This window comes from Mustela nigripes, chromosome 1 (assembly GCF_022355385.1).
Source record: "Mustela nigripes isolate SB6536 chromosome 1, MUSNIG.SB6536, whole genome shotgun sequence".
Classification (NCBI taxonomy): domain Eukaryota; kingdom Metazoa; phylum Chordata; class Mammalia; order Carnivora; family Mustelidae; genus Mustela; species Mustela nigripes.
The window spans coordinates 45971963-45989885 of NC_081557.1; the positions used below are offsets into that span (position 1 = coordinate 45971963).

Consider the following 17923-nt stretch of genomic DNA (forward strand, 5'->3'; position numbering starts at 1 on the left):
TCTTTCTTGGAGAAGAAGAAAGGGAGAGACGGATGTTATCTTGGAGGATCAAGTCAGGGGGAAAAAGGCTGAAAAGGAGAATGGAAGCAAAATTGTGTTGAGGGCAGAGAAGGAGCCAACAATGGAAGGCTGTCTCAGGAACCAAGACACGTTATCACAAGTTCAGTGTACATTCCTCATTGATGACCCTTTCCTGACATGACTCCACCCCTGAGGGACACAGCTCAGTCTTGACCAATGACTTCAAAGAACTAGGAGGAACAAGGGGCCAGAAGGTCAGTCGTAAAGAATAAAAGGTGGCAGCTTCCAGCAACAGCACATACCTGCTTCTCTCTCTGACCACCTGTACGCTCCCAGACCTGACATCATGGTGCATTTTAGTGCTGAGGAGAAGGCTGCTATCACTGGCCTGTGGGGCAAGGTGCATGTGGAAGAGGCTGGAGGCGAGGCCCTGGGCAGGTAGGCACTGGGTTTCAATGCATGGGAAAGGGTGGTGAATATGAGCCTGGCCGATTGATTGTGAAATTCCTCAAGATTTTTGAAAGTCTCTAATTTCCCATCACATAGGCTCCTGGTTGTTTACCCCTGGACCCAGAGGTTCTTTGACAACTTTGGCAACCTGTCCTCTGCCTCTGCCATTATGGGTAACCCCAAGGTCAAGGCCCATGGCAAGAAGGTGCTGACTTCTTTTGGAGAAGCTATTAAGAACATGGACAATCTCAAGGGCTCCCTTGCTAAGCTGAGTGAGCTGCACTGTGACAAGCTACACGTGGATCCTGAGAACTTTAGGGTGAGTCAGGAAGTGTTCATGTGCTCTCATATTATTTTTCACTTTGATATAGTAAAGCAAGTCAAGTCTTTGATTGGAATGACTAACAAAAAATTCAGAAATTATGGGTCTAAGTGTTAGAAGGACAGACATTCAAGGGGCATAACCAGAACCACCTTGATTCAAGACTAGTGCAATAAAGGGCTATTAGCAGCCAGAGTTTGCTTAAAACTTTTCAAGAACTTTTGTCTGAATTGGTAGTGTTCATCCTAGAGAATAACATCAGAGAATAGCAGACTTGTTCAAGGAGCAATGGAATTTGGTGTTTGGTAGATAAAGGCCCCATCTCAAGAAAGGAGACATGTCTTACTTTATGTGGGTGCTGATGACAAAAGTTTAGGGAAAGATTTGGGGGGGGAAGTTTTAGACAGACTGTCTCAAAGAAATATACAACAGGTTCTCTAAAATATATTAAATTACCTGTCAACATTGTTACCAAATGGAGGCTTGTTCCTGTAATGATTGGAGGCTTTAAATAAACTCAGTCTGGGAACCCATGCATCCCTAAAATCCCATTATTACAGGAATTAGCCAATTGGTAGATAAGAGAGGGAGGGAGAGAGAGATATAAATAAAAATGGTGGCGTGGGAGAGAGGATGGGAATCTAGGGAGGCAAGGAGTTGAATGGAAAGCTCACACTTGTTACATTGAATTTAGGAACTAGCTCATCTGGACTTTTTGTAGGCACACCCCTTGGAGCAGTTTACGGTGTGGGGTTGGCAGGGAATGTAGATATTAAGCCATTTTTTATGTAATTGTTTTCAAGAACTTCTACTCAACATGCCTATTTGTCATTTGTCTTTCACTTAACAGCTCCTGGGCAACGTACTGGTGATCATTCTGGCTTCTCATTTTGGCAAGGAGTTCACCCCTGAGGTGCAGGCTGCTTGGCAGAAGCTGGTGGCTGGTGTTGCCACTGCTCTGGCCCACAAGTACCATTGAGTCCTCTTTCCAGTTCAGCAGTACCCTTCTGTGCCCCCAGTGTTCTCCTGCATATGGGGATTCGGGTTTGGCCTTGAAAGCACAGCTTCCATTTAATAAAGCTCATTCTATTCCATAATCAGAAATTAATGTTATGTCTTCTCCATCTTTCACTCTTGTGTTAAAGGAGAGAAATTTCATTGGCTGAGGGGTGGGAGGAGACAGAAGAAATAAGAGCTCCTTTGGGAAGACAGACATTATGGGAGAATTCTAGAGGATCTGGGTGGATGCTAGAATTCAGAAGAAGTTTTCTGGGTTGGGGGGAGGGTTAGTCAAATGTCAGGAACTTACAGAACAGTGTGGCAAAAAGTTACTGTAGATGGGGAAGGAAGGAGGTCCTAAGCATTACCTCAGATTTGTGGTACATGTCTCAGCTTTAAAACCGTTGCAGGGACCTAAGGTCTAGGCTAGAGTTACTTTTTCAATTTGCTTTAATGTACATACTGAATGAGCTAACTTACCATATATTTTGTGAGGCTGAATTGGGCATAAGAGGATGAGTTGAGGGATGGCTGGGAGCTTTCCAGAAAATTTCCATGAACCAACAACAACCTCTTATTTCCCAAAGGATTCTGTGGTGTCAAGGAGGAGCCAAGGCTAAGACACAGAAATCATTGCATTTTATTTTATAATAAAATGTAACATGCTGAAAATAAAGTCGGAGTTAGGATATTGTGTGAATTTGTGATAGGGGAGAATGGCCAAGACTTCACATAGCAGATGAGATTCTGATAAAGGCTCCTAGTTTAAAACCAGTAAGTTAGGGCTTGGTGACTTGCAGGAGAATTGCTTTCTGGAAAAAAAGGCAACAGTGAGACATCGGTAGAGCATTAGGAAAGACAAGATAATGTATAGGCCAAAATAAAAACTATTATTATGCTTTTGGCAAGAGTAAACAATAAATATCCTTAGAACTATAGTAACTCAAGGAATGGTAGGTGGTGGTCGGGGGGAAGTAATCAACTTAATTCACACAAAATGAAATTAAAATTGCAGAGACTAAATCAGAGCAACGGACATAATGGCCTAAACACAAGAAAAGTAGTGATAGCTGCAAAAAATGTGAAGGGTGACCAGAAATAGAGTGAGAAAAAGATGACATCTGACTGTGGATGACAAAAAAGGAGCTGGTAGTGGATAACTGAAATCTCCCAGCCTGAGGGTGGGAAGGGGAGGGGCAAAATCTAACAAGAGGCACTGCACTGACTTGGGGACACTTGTGAGGAAATGCATGAACGGAATTACTTTTGAGGGAGTCATTGCTAGGTTGCTTAGGGAATCCTGACCTCTAGGCCTTGAGTCAAATTTTCACATCAAGGCTCGAGACCTTCATATTTTACAAGTTAGTGTGCCATATCGTGGCAAATTTAGCTCTCAGGCACTTCATTGCCCCCATGCATTGATCAGAATTTGTCCTGTGAACTATCTTCTGATTTGGGCTTATGTTTCACAGTTATGATAGGCAAATGATTACTTAGTTGCAGGTTGTCAACAGCACTGGTCCCTGAGCCCTGCAGCCTCTCTTTATGCCCCTCAGCAAAGGAAACAGAAGTTCTTCCTGGTGCTACACCTTTTACCCAGTCTGTGAGTCAGTCTGTGTCTCAGTCAATAACAAACATGCATTTTTAATTGATCAGTCTCATTTCCTCTTTCTCGCCTTTAACTCTTACTATGTCTGTCACACCTGTCAAGGATGGTGATGATGGAGTAGTGGACAGAAGATATATGTTCTTTATCCCTTAGGGGTCTAGATTTCAATTTCAATGTTACCAGTTTAAGACCATTTAAATGGTAACAACTTCATAATTGACACACACATGTGCATATGCACACCCAGATACAGGTCTGGGTGACTCAGCTTAATTTTTTTTTAAAGATTTATATGTTTATTTCAGAGAGAGAGTGAGCACAGGAGGGAGGGGTGGAAGGAGAGGGAAAGAGAATTCCAAGCGGACTCCTCACTGAGTGCAGAGCTCTACACAGGGCTCAGTCTCAATGTCCTGAGATCATGACCTGAGCTGAAACCAAGGGTCAGATCTTAACTAGCTGAGGCATCCAGGAGCTCCTCAGACTTTAAATAGATGAAAAAAAGACTTACTTATTATTGATAGACAATACGAACCATGTGAGCAAAATAATATCATGATGACCAGGACATTCTTGGAGATTTAGAGGTGATGTCATTACCAGGATGAAAACCTTATAGTGTCTCCTCACTCTCTACCATTGAAGACAAATCCCACGTTATTAGGTTTCTGCTTCCTGTAGCACTATATCCTGCCTGTCCTATCCACGTGGAATTCTCAAAGAAGATGGCTTCAGTCTGATTAGAAATGAAGAGAAGTGAAACAGCAAGGGAAGATAGATCTAATTCATGCCAGAGACAACTCCCTGAATCTGAAGCCCATGCCATGGAATCTTCTGCTACTCTGTGCACGGAACACATGCTAGCACCCTTCCCCCCTAACCTCTCAAACACCTGTATTTCTTGAGACAAATTGGTAGATATATGAAATCTGCCAGACAGTTGTCTGTTGACTCTGAGGGAGTAACTTTTGCTTCAGTAAGTGTGCTAACTATTAAATGGATTAAAAAACAGTGGAGGCACACCCAACCCTGCCCTAATTTACTTATTTTGCTTCCCTGTGATGTTGGATAGAGGCATTATTACTATTTTGAGAAATATTAAATTGTGTGTCCTATGTAATCCTTTTTTAAATTTTAAAATTTATTTTTTAATTTAAATTCTATTAGTCAATATACAGTACAATCTTAAATGATTGGAGAACAAAGAAGGGCTGTGGCTTCCTCCCTATAAAACTGGCTGAATAACAGAGTGATACATTGTCACAAACTCCTCACTCAATGCCTAAGACATTTACAATTCGTCCTTTTTTATTATTATTATGTTATGTTAGCCATTGTACAATACATCATTAGTTTTTGATGTATTGTTCCAGGATTCATTGTGTATAACACCCAGTGCTTCATGCAATACATACTCTCCTTAATACACATCACCGGGCTAACCCATCTCTCCACCCCCCCCTCCCCTCTAAAACCCTCAGTTTCTTTCTTGGAGTCCATAGTCTCTCATGATTTTCTCCCCATCCAGTTTCTCCCAATTCACTTTTCCTTTCCTTCTTTTAATATCATCCATATTATTCCTTATGTTCCACAAGTAAGTGAAACCTTATGATAGTGGACTTTCTCTGCTTGAATTATTTCACTCAGCATAATCTCTAGTCCCTTCCATGCTGATGCAAAAACTGGGTATTCATCCTTTCTGATGGCTGAGTAATATTCCACTGTGTATATGTATCACATCAGAGTATGAACTCTAATTCTGTCACACTGGAAGTGTGCCCTGTCAAAAAGTGTAGTGAATTGGAGATAAAATGATCTAAAGTATAGTGATGGAACCGCTATGACTATAGAGACCATTAGTCAGTGAAAAAGAATCTTTTCCCCTTCAGAGTTTGTTTGTTTGTTTGACACAGAGAGAGAGCAAGAGAACATAAGCAGGGTGACCTGCAGAGGGAGAGGGAGATGCAAACTCCTTGCTGAGCAGGGAGCCCAATGCAGAGTTTGATCCCAGGACCCCCAGATCATGACCCAAGCCAAAGACAGATGCTTAAATGATTGAGCCACCCAGGTGCCCCTAGACCTGTTTTACAACACATGAGTGAAAGCAAAGGAAGTGCTTCCTGATGTAATTCTCAGACTAAAACCAACAGAAAAGTGGACCCAGCATTTATGAGAATTGGCTCTTCAAAAATCAACATGACCTGCCAGTGAATCTTCTACCACTGTTTTCACTGAGACGGAAGAGCTACACCAAACCAAAACCCTGGGCCCCCAGCCAGAACACACTCTTGTGCTGTGGAAAATATACATAGTCAGATGTAGACACAAACACAGAGGTAAACCATTTTTCCCAGACAAGCAGACATGTTTTACTTTAAATGGGCACATAGATAATAAGATGCATAGTTCTATATTTTATTACCTAACACTATTCTATTCTTGCAATCAAACTGGTGTTTTATGGGAACCATTTCTCTCTGACAATGTGGGCAATAGTGACCATGGGCCAGATCTGACCCACAGAAGATCTACTCAAGTTCAATAGTTCACTATGCCTGTGGCAGTCACTGCTAACTGAGGGAGACTTACACTGAAACCATCATAGCTCCTGTACTGGTAGCCAAAGAAATCCTAAATCTCTGAACTTTCCGGATTCTTACCCATGCTTCAGCTTTCATTGAAGGACATGTCTGGGAGAGTGACAAGAATTTCAGGGAAGACTGGCAAAGAGCACTGAAACTTTCCTTTGTGGAGTGGACAAAGAGTAGCTAAAAGAAAAGGTGAATAAAGAAATTTGTCATAACTGAGTTGAACAGGGGACAGCACATACAAGGAAGGCCAAGGAGAAATATCTATGTAGGTGTATGTTGGCTCTATATAAAGAAGGAACCTAGGGATCATGAATATAATGCTAAGGTTATTCATATACTGGCTGGATATTTGTGCAAAATTGTTCCCAGAGACCCATTTCAACCTTACACCTTATAAATCCTGAAGTGGGGCAGAGTGTCTCTGAGAGGGAAATGACAAGAACATGGAGCTTAGAGTGTACATGGAAAGAAAGCTGTGAATTTTTGTTTTTGGGCTCACAAAATCTGTGGAAAGTTATTGGTGGTGAGAAGAAAGAAAAAGTGAAATCACGACCACATATTAGTCTTGGAAGAACACACTTGTGTTTAGTGACCAAGCAAGATGCCAGACATGAAGGAACCCGACATTGGCCATGGTTGTTCTGAATGGGAGTTGGGTAGCCAGGAACCTGGAGGCCCACCCGGAACTCTATTCATTGTAGGTATCTATTACCTCTTGCTGCCTCCACAGCTCCTGGGAAACATTATCTTGAATGTTTTGCCAGACCATTTTGGAGAGGAATTCACTCCCTTAGGTGCAGGCTCCCTGGCAGGAGATGGTGACTGGAGCAGCTAAGGCCCTGGCTCACCGAGATCTGGTAGCGTCAAGTCACCAGGAACAGCTTTGATTTTCAAATAATAGCAATGGCAGTGGTGGTACTAATAGCAGTAGCAACAATAATAAGGGTAATAATAGTATTCTGCTAAGGAATTCTTCAGTAATTGCCTTCAGTTCTACTTTTCCATTGCTTCTATACTTGTGAGAACCCCAGGAATTATATGTTGAACTGTTTGTGTATGTGTGTGTGTTTACACCATTTCCCCATTCAATTTTTGTATGAAGTAAAGATTTTGGCAAGAAAATAAAAAACAACAGGACAATGGAAGGCATGTGTGCCTGGGACATATACCTGGAGAGAACATACACTTGTGGGCTCTTCAGGTTAAAGCTGAAGACATGGGGACAAGAGAGAGGATGGTGTCGTGGGACAAGAAGTCCTCCAAACCAGATGATTATATGGGCCTTGGTGAAGAATCCAGCGAAGATATAGGATCTGGATGGAGGTCGAGTACCAGTGTGAGGCTTCTCGAAGGAAAATTAACCCAAGTCTTAAAATGGCAAGGTCTAGGTAAGGACTGTAATTCTGTTCTCCTGATAAGAGGGAAGAATTTTCTAAAAGCTGCTTGTTTGTCACAAGACCTTGTGAGGATAGATTAGGGGTGGGAGGGGTTGGAGATCCAAGCAAGGGATGACTCTTTTTGAAATGAACTCCAAAGAACTAGCCTTGGGCTCTATGGAAGAATTTTATGGTTTAAGTGGTCAGAGCTGCTGAGGAATGTTTACATGCCATCAAGAGAGACCATGTCCCAGAGGGCAGATTTGCTGCAGTATTTAGAGAAGGGGCATCCCTATAAAGTGCTCAGAGAGGAGGGGATTTGGGTGGGGAAGATGGACGAGGAGAGGCTGAGAAGGCAGCCCAGTGCAGCAGATGAACTCCACAAGATCAAAAGGAAAATGAAAGAAATTGCATAGAGCAGTTGGGGAAGATAGATCACAGGAATATTGGTAGGGCTGGAGGTTAACTCGGGATTATAAGCAAGGCTGTAATGTGTTGAACAGGGCAGTTAGGAGATTAGCCTGGCTGTGGGTGTTGAGTAGATTAGGGATCATGCTGATGCCACATTTACAAATCTCTACTAGTTACCCATGCCTTAGTGTAAGATACCCACTCTACCTTCATGTGCCCAAACAGTGAGGCCCCAGGCCAATCTCTCCAACTCTGTTCCCTCCTACTCTTCTCTTAAACATCTCTCTTGGACCATGTCATGACTTTCTCTAAAGAAAATGTCAGATTTGTTTTTTTCTTTCTTTCTTTTTCCTTTTCTCTCCAGTCTCTAGTTTTGCACCTGCCCTTCCCTGCTTCTGGGAACTTATTTCATCAAATGACTTATGCCTGGCTCCATCTTGTCTTTGAGGTCTCTCTTCAAGTGTAACTTCCTTTAGGACTTCTATCCTTATATATTTTTTTTCCCTCTAGTCCCTTGCTACCACATCATCAGATGCATTTTTTTTCTTGTCATGTAACACCCGTCTGAGTTCCTCATCGATTTAATTATTAGTGTTGGTCACCCCCGCCCCTAGAATGTGAGCATGACAACACTATATATGCTGTTTGTTTTTCCAAGATTCCCAGTTTTTAGAAGAATGCATGGCATGATTGGCTTCAGTAGATATTCATTTTCTTATTTTTTTACCTTTTTTTTTTCCTTTTTTCTTTTTGAGAGGGAGAGAGAGCGCATGAGCCTGGGAAGAGAGGCAGCAGAAGAGGGAGAAGCAGGCTCCCAGCTGAGCAGGAATCCTGATGTATGGCTCAGTCCCAGGACCCTGGCATCATGACCTGAGCCAAAGGCAGACAGACACTTAACCAACTGAGCCACCCAGGTGCCCTGATATGTGTTCTTTAAATATGTGATGAATGACTGTTAAACTGTTAGATGACCATGATGATGAGCTTGCACTGATGTGATAAGTCTCCAGACACCAGTTGGAACAGTGAGCATGGAGGTCAAGTGAAAGTGTGGAACAGCCATGAAGGAGAGGAATCAAAAAGTCTTGGAAAGTAATTGTCTAGAGAAGATGAGAGAAAGGCAGGAGTGGAGGTAATTGTTGCAATCACTATCTGGTTTGCTGGGAAGATGGAAGGCTGTTTGCTAACATTCAAATTGCAAATGTCCCTGACTCTGAGAGGTTGCACTGTGAACACACAAGGGAGACGAGCACCAATGCCATCAGAGTATGGACCCTGAGCCGTTCACTCAGACCATGCCCACAGCTGAAAGGAAGTGGGATTGCTGGCTGTGGTCAAAGTTTCCTCGCTTTTCTTTCCTTTCATTTACTTACTCTCTTGAATAAATCTTTTGGGGATTGAATCACACTTTTTTTTTTTTTTAAGATTTTATTTATTTATTTGACAGAGAGAAATCACAAGTAGGCAGAGAGGCAGGCAGAGAGAGAGGAGGAAGCAGGCTCCCTACTGAGCAGAGAGCCTGATGCGGGGCTCCATCCCAGGACCCTGAGACCATGACCTGAGCCGAAGGCAGAGGCTTTAACCCACTGAGCCACCCAGGCACTCCCCCACGTTTTTTTTTTCTTTTTTAATATTTCTGTACCAAGTGTTCGCATCATCACAGCTTGGGTCTGAGAGCTCATTGATCATCAAGTCTGTCATGGTAAACTAGATTCTGGCACCTTAGCAATTCTTATCCATATTTTTTGTTGTTGTTGTTTTATTTTGTTTTTCTCCATTTTATTCTTTTGATCATTCTGCTACTTTTAATATATATTTTTCAAAGACATTTCTCCAAATGCTGTAATTCAATTAGCTCTTTATGAATGACAGAGGTTGTGATAATAAAAATTCTGCATCTTAGAGGCCCCACAGTAAACTACCAAGCATAGTAATGGCAGAACAATCCACATTTTAAATGTTTTTTTCCAAGATGAATTGATAAAAGTTTTCACTATCTCAAAGGATTTCTTTTCTAATAGCAGAAATGCAACATTAATTTATTGAGTTGAACTCTTTAAATTTTAGTGTACCTTTGTAAATATGCAGGGAGATTATCTCTTAAACTGTTTTTTTTCCCTTTCCTTTTCTTTCTTTCTTTCTTTCTTTTTTTTTTTTTTGGTTGTGTGTGTGTGTGTGTGTGTGTGTGTGTGAGAGAGAGAGAGATTGGTGAGAAACAAATCAACCAGCTTCCTGGAGCTCAAAATGTGAGAGTAATAAACTCTGAAAGAAAAAAAAAAGATAAATAAGTCAGTCCCTCTCTCCTCAGAAGTGTGCCTTGTTTAGACCAATGAATGCTTGTTTGAGATGCACTATGCCAAAGTACCTTAAGTGACAGGGGCAGTAGTGTGTGGAATTCTATCAGTGAAGATCACCTCTGCCTCATTACATATGAGGAATAGTTAAGCACAACAAGGCAGTGGATCCAGCATATGCCAAAGACAGCTGCCTTAATCAATCGCTATTGCCACAGAGCCTAATATTCTCTCCATTGAAAACACAGTTCTTCCCAATACTCAACTGTGCATTTTCTGACACAAGAAGTGAATACATGGTATTGGCCAGACACAGTGCTATATAGTCAGAGTGGAAAAAAAAGGTACTCAAACAAGTACATGCATTTTAATAGAACTCAGCCATAATCGTGTAATAATAGTTCTCTAAATTACCAGTTTTTACCTGCCCTGTTTCTGAACTGATGCTACATTGGAGTCTTTTCTTCTTACAAAAACTATAAAAGTATGAGCCCCATCTAAGTTTTAGAAAAAATGGTGACCAGGAAAAGCTGTGGCTTCTTTTATATCCAAGATGAATGACTGAATGATATCTTGTAAACATCTGACATAATGCCCAACAGATTTATAATTCTTACCCCTCTTAATTCTAGTCATGCCTCATGGTCAGCCCACAAGGTCACCTCAGGGATAACGGGGTTGGGAGCTTGAGATAGGAGATGCCTAGTAGACGGTGGGGAAAGGACAGCAGAATCCCCCTGATAGAGCCTTCCAACGTTATCAGAGACCCAGATGTCCATCCTGCTGACCCTCCCTTGTCCAAACCCCACCCCTGGTGGTGACAACCCACTGTTGACCAATGGTCTCATTTCATTGGGAGAAGCAAGGGCTTGGAAACAAGAAATGAGGAATAAAAGGCACACAGAGAAGTAACACCTCAGACTCACTTCTGGCACATTACTGGTCACCAGTAAGCTCCCAGACACCATGGTGCTCTTTACTGCTGAGGAGAAGGCTGCTGTTGTTAGCCTGTGGGCCAGGGTGAATGTGGAGTTGGTTGGAGGCGAGGTGCTGGGAAGGTAGGCACTGGAGGGGGAAAGTAAGGCAGAAAGTATTCCTGGAGGGGTATTGGTCAGTTTTCTTACCTACTCTGACTTCCCATCTTGTTTGTGACTATGAACATCCCATAGGCTCCTGGTTGTTTATCCATGGACCCAGAGGTTCTTCGACAGTTTTGGCAACTTGTCCTCTGAGTCTGCAATAATGGGCAACCCCAAGGTCAAGGCCCATGGCAAGAAGGTGCTGACCTCCTTTGGAAATGCTGTTAAACATATGGATGACCTCAAGGACACCTTTGCTGAGCTGAGTGAGCTGCACTGTGACAAGCTGCATGTGGATCCTGAGAACTTCAAGGTAAGGTCTGGGCATGCCTGTGCTTTGTTCTTTCATCCTAGATATTTACAGTGTAGATATGTTATAAAACACAGGTAGATAAGTCTGATCCATAAGAGCATTTCTTTGGGACATTATATTTCAAGGAAAGGCTTGATTTGGGTAGTTAGGTTGTTCCAAAGATCATAGGTAAGGCCAAGCAGGGTAATTATTGTGACCAGTGGAGGCCACTGGTCATCTTACATTTCTGAAAAAAATACATGTGTGAAGAACACTGGCCAAAATTGAGTTAAATGTTTTTGGCCGGGAGAATACAATTCCAGCAAGAATATCTTACTTTTGGTAACTGAAGTTTTCTCTAAAAATGATGAATACATTTCTAAATGATTCTTGAGTTTAGAACCAGGACTAAGCAAGACAAAATAAGATTAATCTTTTCAATGGACAATTCTGTCCCCTGCCCCTTTTAGCAGTGATGAAATGCTCTTGTATACATGGTTTAAGATTCTTTGTCACGGGAGGGTCCAAACAATTTGAATGAATATATTATCTGGGGACTAAGACTATCTATAGTAAGGCTCCTTTCAGTCCTCTATTCCTACTTTTAAAAAAGACAGAGTTTCTAGAAAAGAGAAGCCATCCATGGCAATGTTTTGGGCTCAGAAGTTGAGCGCAAATGAGAGAAAGATAGATCACGATGGGTGGTACAGGGCTGGGAGTCATATTGATGCCAATGTCCGGCATATCATGGTATACATTTGTGGGATCAGGGTCTTGAAAGTTGCTCAGTCTTTTATCAGGAAGGAAATCAATGTGGCCAGCTTGAAGCTTTCTGTTCACTAGGCACTATTTTATTTTTATCCTACTCTTTCCCCAGCTTCTAGGCAACATGATACTGATTGTCTTGGCAACCCACTTCAGCAAGGAGTTTACCCCCCAGATGCAGGCTGCTTGGCAGAAACTGACAACAGCTGTGGCTAATGCTCTTGCCCACAAGTACCACTGAAGCTCCAATCCAACTACTTCAGTGCCTACTGGAGGGCCTGAGTTTCAAGAGTCTGTCTCTCGAAGACAGGCACAGTGCCCTGCCTCCAGACTCACCTGCTATATGATAAAACTAAAATAAAAATTGTGCTCTGTAATGAATTTCTTTGTCTTCTCTCTCTGTCTTTACCTTTTATGTTGATTCAACAAAAGAAAGCACTTCTTTAGGGAGGGGGTTATTTGGGGAAATAGAAGATTCTGCAGATTTGAGTGGTTTCAAGGGGCAGTTACTTCTAGGAAGGGAAAGTTGACTTGAGCTGGGTAGTGTCTTCAGAACAAGGGAGTGCATGGAGGTACTCTTGGGAAACGCAAGAAGATGGTTGATATAGTGAGTAGGGGCACATTAGAACTTCAAGTAGGGGACCTGTCTATGCTTCTACTTTTATAATCTCAGAGTTTTTGATGCTGTATTTCACTTATATTAAATAATATAAGAAACACATTTTTATTAGCTGTAAGAGAGTGGTGAGGGAGCTTTCCAGAGACCCAGGTAAGAACTATGCTCTAAACTTTCCCTAGTGTCTTCAGTGGTATTAATGGAGGAACAAACCCTAAAGCATAGGAACTAACTGCCTTGCTTTGAATCTGTACCTTATCTGCTAGCCCTGTGACCTGGAACATATTTCCAATTCCATTAAACCTTTGGTGGAGATAAAAGGTCATTTATGTGGGAAAATGACAAATTTAGGAATTAGTATGCTGGGTCAAAGTGACAGAAGAGAAATTATGCCCTTAAAAGCCATGCAGTGGGGATGCCTGGGTGGATCAGTCTGTCAAGTACCTGCCTTCAGCTCAGGTCAGGATACCAGGGTCCTGGCATCCAGTCCTGCATTGGCTCCTTGCTCATCAGGAAACCTGCCTCTCCACTGATTGTGCTCTCTCTCTCTCTCTGACATATAAATAAAACCTTAAAAAAAAAAAAAAGCAGTACAGTGGTATAGAATTAGGGACACCACTGCCTTGAAAAGCAGGAAAAGAAGCTATTATAAGCAAAGTACCAGTGAAATTTCTTGCACACAAGAGTAACATAGCGAATTTTAGGGGAACTGATCCACATGTAGATGTAGAACTGACAAGGCAGGATCTAGCTTGCATCTAGCCACAGGAATGTACTGATATTGTAATGAGGTCAAAGCACTAAACTTCACAGAAGCACTGATACTAAGAACAACTCAAATAAGGGGCCATTGTGACCAAGATACCACTGGACTTGGAACTGAATGCAGTAGAGAGTGGTGAGGTCACTGATGAAAGCCGGGATCCCTGTCTCATGAATGAGAAGAGGAAAAGTCTATTCTCAGAACAGAAAACACCTAGAGGTCTCTTGTGTGGAGCTGGCAACTATGCACATCCACTTTTGTGGCCATCAGTTCAAAGTCCGCACCTGAGTCCCTGGCATAGAAATGAAAAGTCAGGGCCTTGGGATTAGCAGTGAAAGATGAAACCAGCCCCCATCACCTTGAGAAGTTTGGTTAACATTTTCCAGAATGAATTTCCTGTTTGTAAAATGGAATAAAAATCCCTACCTCACAAGTATGTTCCAAGGCTTTAAGAAGATCACTGTAAAGTGCTTTGTCTGTCATTATTGAGAGGTAGTGGTAGCAGTTTATACAATATACTCTGATCTGTTCCTCTGTGCTCTGTTCCACTGTGTATTCTAGACCTGACTGTATTCTTTATGAGTTCAAGACCCATATTTCTAACTATGTGATGTCCATATCTGATTGCTCAAGAGTGCATCAAATACAGTAGTATGTCCAAGAAACCTCCAGCTGTTTCATAATCTATCCCTGCTAATCAATTTCCCAGCTAGGGAATAACGCATCATCCATTGCATGAGCCTGAAAAATGGTTTTTTACCATCCCACCCCGATTATCATATCATCTTATTTGTCTCCCATTTATCTTACCCCTTAAATCTATTAATATATGGAAGCCATAATAATTAAAAAAAAAATACAAATCAAATCATGTCACCAACATCCTTGCAGTTTTCTATAGTTTTTCTTGGCTTTCAGGTTAAAGACAGATAACGTATAGCAGTTTTAAGATCATTCATGGCTCCTCTGCACCTTTCTATCATAGAACACTCCTCCTTGTGAGCTGAATTACAGTTACATTTCCTGATTTTTGCATATAAATCATATACACTGAATCATTGACTCTGGTTACTTTTTGTTGTTGTTGTTGTTTAAAGAGAGAGTGCCTGTGCCTGCAGATTGGCAAGCAGCAGGAGGGGGGCTGGTGGGAGGTAGAGAGAGAATCCCAAGCAGGCTCCATGCTCAGCACAGAGCCCACCATGGGACTTGATCTTACATCATGAGCTGAGCGAAAACCAAGAGTTGAACACTTAACTGACTGAGCCATCCAGGAACCCCTGTAATTAATTTAACTGATGTTATGTTGTACAACTCATCTGTATTTCTGTAAGTGAAGCAGTAGTTGATTCTTTTCATTGTGTAATATTTCATTCTTTTTCTATATCATAATTTATCTGTTCCACTGAATGAAGACCATTTAAGTTGCTAGAAGCTTGGGATCCTCGTGCATACTGTTGTTACAGTCTTTGGACTCACACAAGCATGCATTTCTGAATTTCTAGAAGAATAATTGCTAGTTTATTGGTTTTGCCTATATTCTGCTTTAGTAGCTACTACCAAATATTTTCTAAAGCAGTTATACCATTTTACACTGTCACCAGCAAAGCCTGAGAGTTTTCTTGGTCTATATCCTCATAAATTTTGAAATTGCTTATCTTTCCCCTCCTCTTCGTTATATTTTTTTTGCCTTCTGACTTCCATCCCATTTCATTCTCTTACTTTCTGTTGGTGAGCCCCTCCCTCTCCTCCTCCCACCTTTTCTACCTCCCTCCTTCCATCAAGCTGTGCTAGGGAGCATGTATCTGTAGGTCGATTAATACTGTCTTGAATTCAGAAAAGACAAAAATTCCCTTTGAATCTTCACTTCTAGGTCTAACTCTACTTTTTTCCTGATGACACAGTTGGAAATTTCTGCACCTGCATTTTCCCAGAAACCCTGTCTGACTTAACCTGGTTGAAAATGATAAAGCTTCATTGCAAATCCTCTGCATTCTTTCTTTGGTCATATCATAGTTTTAAATAATCATGTTATAGGTTTCTGATACTTTTTTCGTTCTCCCTCATTACATTTTTTCCGTTAAATCCACGCTTCCCCGATCTATTTCAGTGGATGGTAGAGAAAAACATGCAATAATTTTTCATTCTTTCAATGGACATTTATTTCAGTGAAGGAATGAAAAGAAAAAGTTTTGTTACTAGAAGCATTTATCCAAAGAAGGAAAAAAAAAAAAAACAAGTTAAAGTATGGCAAAACATTTATTCATTCCAACCACTTACAAATATCTCTAGAGACAAAGTGAAGACCCACATAGAGTAAAATTGATAACATTTCTGTTCTCTAGGCCTTAGTTTTCTTATCTATGAAGTGGAAGAACTAGATGAGTTAAATGCTGAGACACATTCCACTATATCAGACTATAGCATTTGCACATGAATGAGAGTGGTAGTATACTTATGGAAGTCACAGCTGAAGACTGGGGAGAGAAAGCAGGGATTCTGAGTCAAGACAGGATACCTAGAACGCCACCCTCAGGGCAACTAACGGGAACTGAGGAATGAGGATGTAACCTACATTCTCACAAACCAATAAGATTCTGCTCCATCCTGGGCCAATCTGCTCACAGCAGCAGGGAGGGCAGATCAGGGCTGGATATAAAAGGATGAACAGGGCCAGTTGCACCTTACACTTGCTTCTGACACAACCGTGTTCACTAGCAACCACAAGGAGACACCATGGTGCATCTGACTGGTGAGGAGAAGGCTGCCGTCACCGCCCTGTGGGGCAAGGTGAACGTGGACGAAGTTGGTGGTGAGACCCTGGGCAGGTTGGTATCCAGGTGGCAAAGCAGGCTGACAGAGAGTGAATGGAAGCTGCGCTGGCGGAAAGGGCTCAGTCTCCTGGGTTTCTGACAGGCTCTGACTCCTCTGCCCTCTGTGCTGTTGTCACCCCTCAGGCTGCTGGTCGTCTACCCCTGGACTCAGAGGTTCTTTGACTCCTTTGGGGACCTGTCCTCTCCTGATGCTGTTATGAGCAACCCCAAGGTCAAGGCCCATGGCAAGAAGGTGCTGAACTCCTTTAGCGAGGGCCTGAAGAATCTGGACAACCTCAAGGGCACCTTCGCTAAGCTCAGTGAGCTGCACTGCGACAAACTGCACGTGGATCCTGAGAACTTCAAGGTGAGTCCAGGATATGCTCTGTTTCCTTCCTTGGCGCTTTCTAGTCTTTCACTCTGCTTCTTTTGCCTACCTCTTCTCCCCCCACCTTCCTGGAGTAGGTATCATCATGGAATGCTTGTCAAAATTTACATAATGTCATATGTTTTCTTTCAGTATTCCATATTGTTTCCTTTCTCCCAAACTTTCATTGCATCAAGCTCGTCACTTAATTACTCATCTGTTGCCCTTCTCTATTCCCCTTAACTTGTTTCCCTACTCAATACCCACGTTACGCACACTAGCTCTCATCTTCTCCTTCTATGCTTGGAAAATGCTGTCTGTCTCTCCATATGGGGACTGGCAGGGCTCCTCCAAGTAGAGGCCACAAATCATCTCAAAATTAAAGAGTAACTGGGCATGTGATGTGATGAGCATAGGGTGTTATAAGCAATAATGCGTCACTGAAATTATATAAAAAATGAATGATGTATTATATGTTGGTTAATTGAATTTAAAAAACCAAAAAGAAAAAGTGCATTTTTAGAGAGTCAAGATTCAATGGAAAGGGAAGGAAAGGAAATGTCTGAGGATGATGGGCCAGAAGTAGAGAAGTAGGGCATGAGTAGTTTCTAAAAGACATCCCAGCACCATACTAATTAATCAATTAATTATATGAATAATTATATATACACACATATGTATGTGTGTATATATATATAAATACATATATGAGATATATGAGATATATGATATATATATATATATATGAGATACTCGTTTATGCTGATGAAGATAACTTGAAGATCAGTTTGGGCTGGAGTGTGGAGTGTGGGCAGAAAAAAAATGATGGTTGGCTCAGTTTCTCAGAAGCCCGGCTTGATTTCTCTCTTAATCATGTATCTGTGTCTATGTCTGCCTTCCCCACAGCTCCTGGGCAACGTGCTGGTGTGCGTGCTGGCTTACCACTTCGGCAAGGAATTCACCCCTCAGGTGCAGGCTGCCTATCAGAAGGTGGTGGCCGGTGTGGCCAATGCCCTGGCTCACAAGTACCACTGAGACCCTGGCCTATTTCCTGGTGACCACTGGAAGACCCTGTTTCCCTAAATTCTGTCTTCTGAACTGGGGGAAATAAAGTCCACCATCAAGGGTTGGGTTTCTGCCTAATAAAGAACCTTCAGCTCA

General features: G+C 41.9%; 3 protein-coding genes across 3 annotated transcripts; all 3 read left to right on the forward strand.

The window, feature by feature from the left end:
* Positions 1 to 263: 263 nt before the first annotated feature.
* Positions 264 to 1849, forward strand: LOC132011491 (hemoglobin subunit epsilon-1). Its single transcript, XM_059390149.1, has 3 exons — positions 264 to 459; positions 568 to 790; positions 1644 to 1849. The coding sequence occupies exons 1-3, from the start codon at positions 368 to 370 to the stop codon at positions 1770 to 1772; spliced, it is 444 nt and encodes a 147-aa protein (XP_059246132.1). The 5' UTR covers positions 264 to 367; the 3' UTR covers positions 1773 to 1849.
* A 9107-nt stretch (positions 1850 to 10956) lies between these two features.
* LOC132011495 (hemoglobin subunit epsilon-2) lies at positions 10957 to 12587 on the forward strand. The gene is made up of 3 exons (XM_059390162.1): positions 10957 to 11128; positions 11240 to 11462; positions 12319 to 12587. Exons 1-3 carry the CDS (start codon positions 11037 to 11039, stop codon positions 12445 to 12447), a joined length of 444 nt encoding a protein of 147 aa, XP_059246145.1. The 5' UTR covers positions 10957 to 11036; the 3' UTR covers positions 12448 to 12587.
* A 3662-nt stretch (positions 12588 to 16249) lies between these two features.
* LOC132023598 (hemoglobin subunit beta) lies at positions 16250 to 17923 on the forward strand. Its single transcript, XM_059409589.1, has 3 exons — positions 16250 to 16410; positions 16540 to 16762; positions 17669 to 17923. Exons 1-3 carry the CDS (start codon positions 16319 to 16321, stop codon positions 17795 to 17797), a joined length of 444 nt encoding a protein of 147 aa, XP_059265572.1. The 5' UTR covers positions 16250 to 16318; the 3' UTR covers positions 17798 to 17923.

Bases quoted from the DNA above. Each gene is read 5' to 3' on its own strand.
- LOC132011491 (XM_059390149.1), top strand. From the start codon at position 368: ATGGTGCATTTTAGTGCTGAGGAGAAGGCTGCTATCACTGGCCTGTGG. The intron at 460-567 runs GTAGGCACTGGG...CCCATCACATAG, and splicing joins GGAGGCGAGGCCCTGGGCAG to GCTCCTGGTTGTTTACCCCT. The intron at 791-1,643 runs GTGAGTCAGGAA...TTCACTTAACAG, and splicing joins TGGATCCTGAGAACTTTAGG to CTCCTGGGCAACGTACTGGT.
- LOC132011495 (XM_059390162.1), top strand. From the start codon at position 11,037: ATGGTGCTCTTTACTGCTGAGGAGAAGGCTGCTGTTGTTAGCCTGTGG. The intron at 11,129-11,239 runs GTAGGCACTGGA...AACATCCCATAG, and splicing joins GGAGGCGAGGTGCTGGGAAG to GCTCCTGGTTGTTTATCCAT. The intron at 11,463-12,318 runs GTAAGGTCTGGG...CTCTTTCCCCAG, and splicing joins TGGATCCTGAGAACTTCAAG to CTTCTAGGCAACATGATACT.
- LOC132023598 (XM_059409589.1), top strand. From the start codon at position 16,319: ATGGTGCATCTGACTGGTGAGGAGAAGGCTGCCGTCACCGCCCTGTGG. The intron at 16,411-16,539 runs GTTGGTATCCAG...GTCACCCCTCAG, and splicing joins GGTGGTGAGACCCTGGGCAG to GCTGCTGGTCGTCTACCCCT. The intron at 16,763-17,668 runs GTGAGTCCAGGA...CCTTCCCCACAG, and splicing joins TGGATCCTGAGAACTTCAAG to CTCCTGGGCAACGTGCTGGT.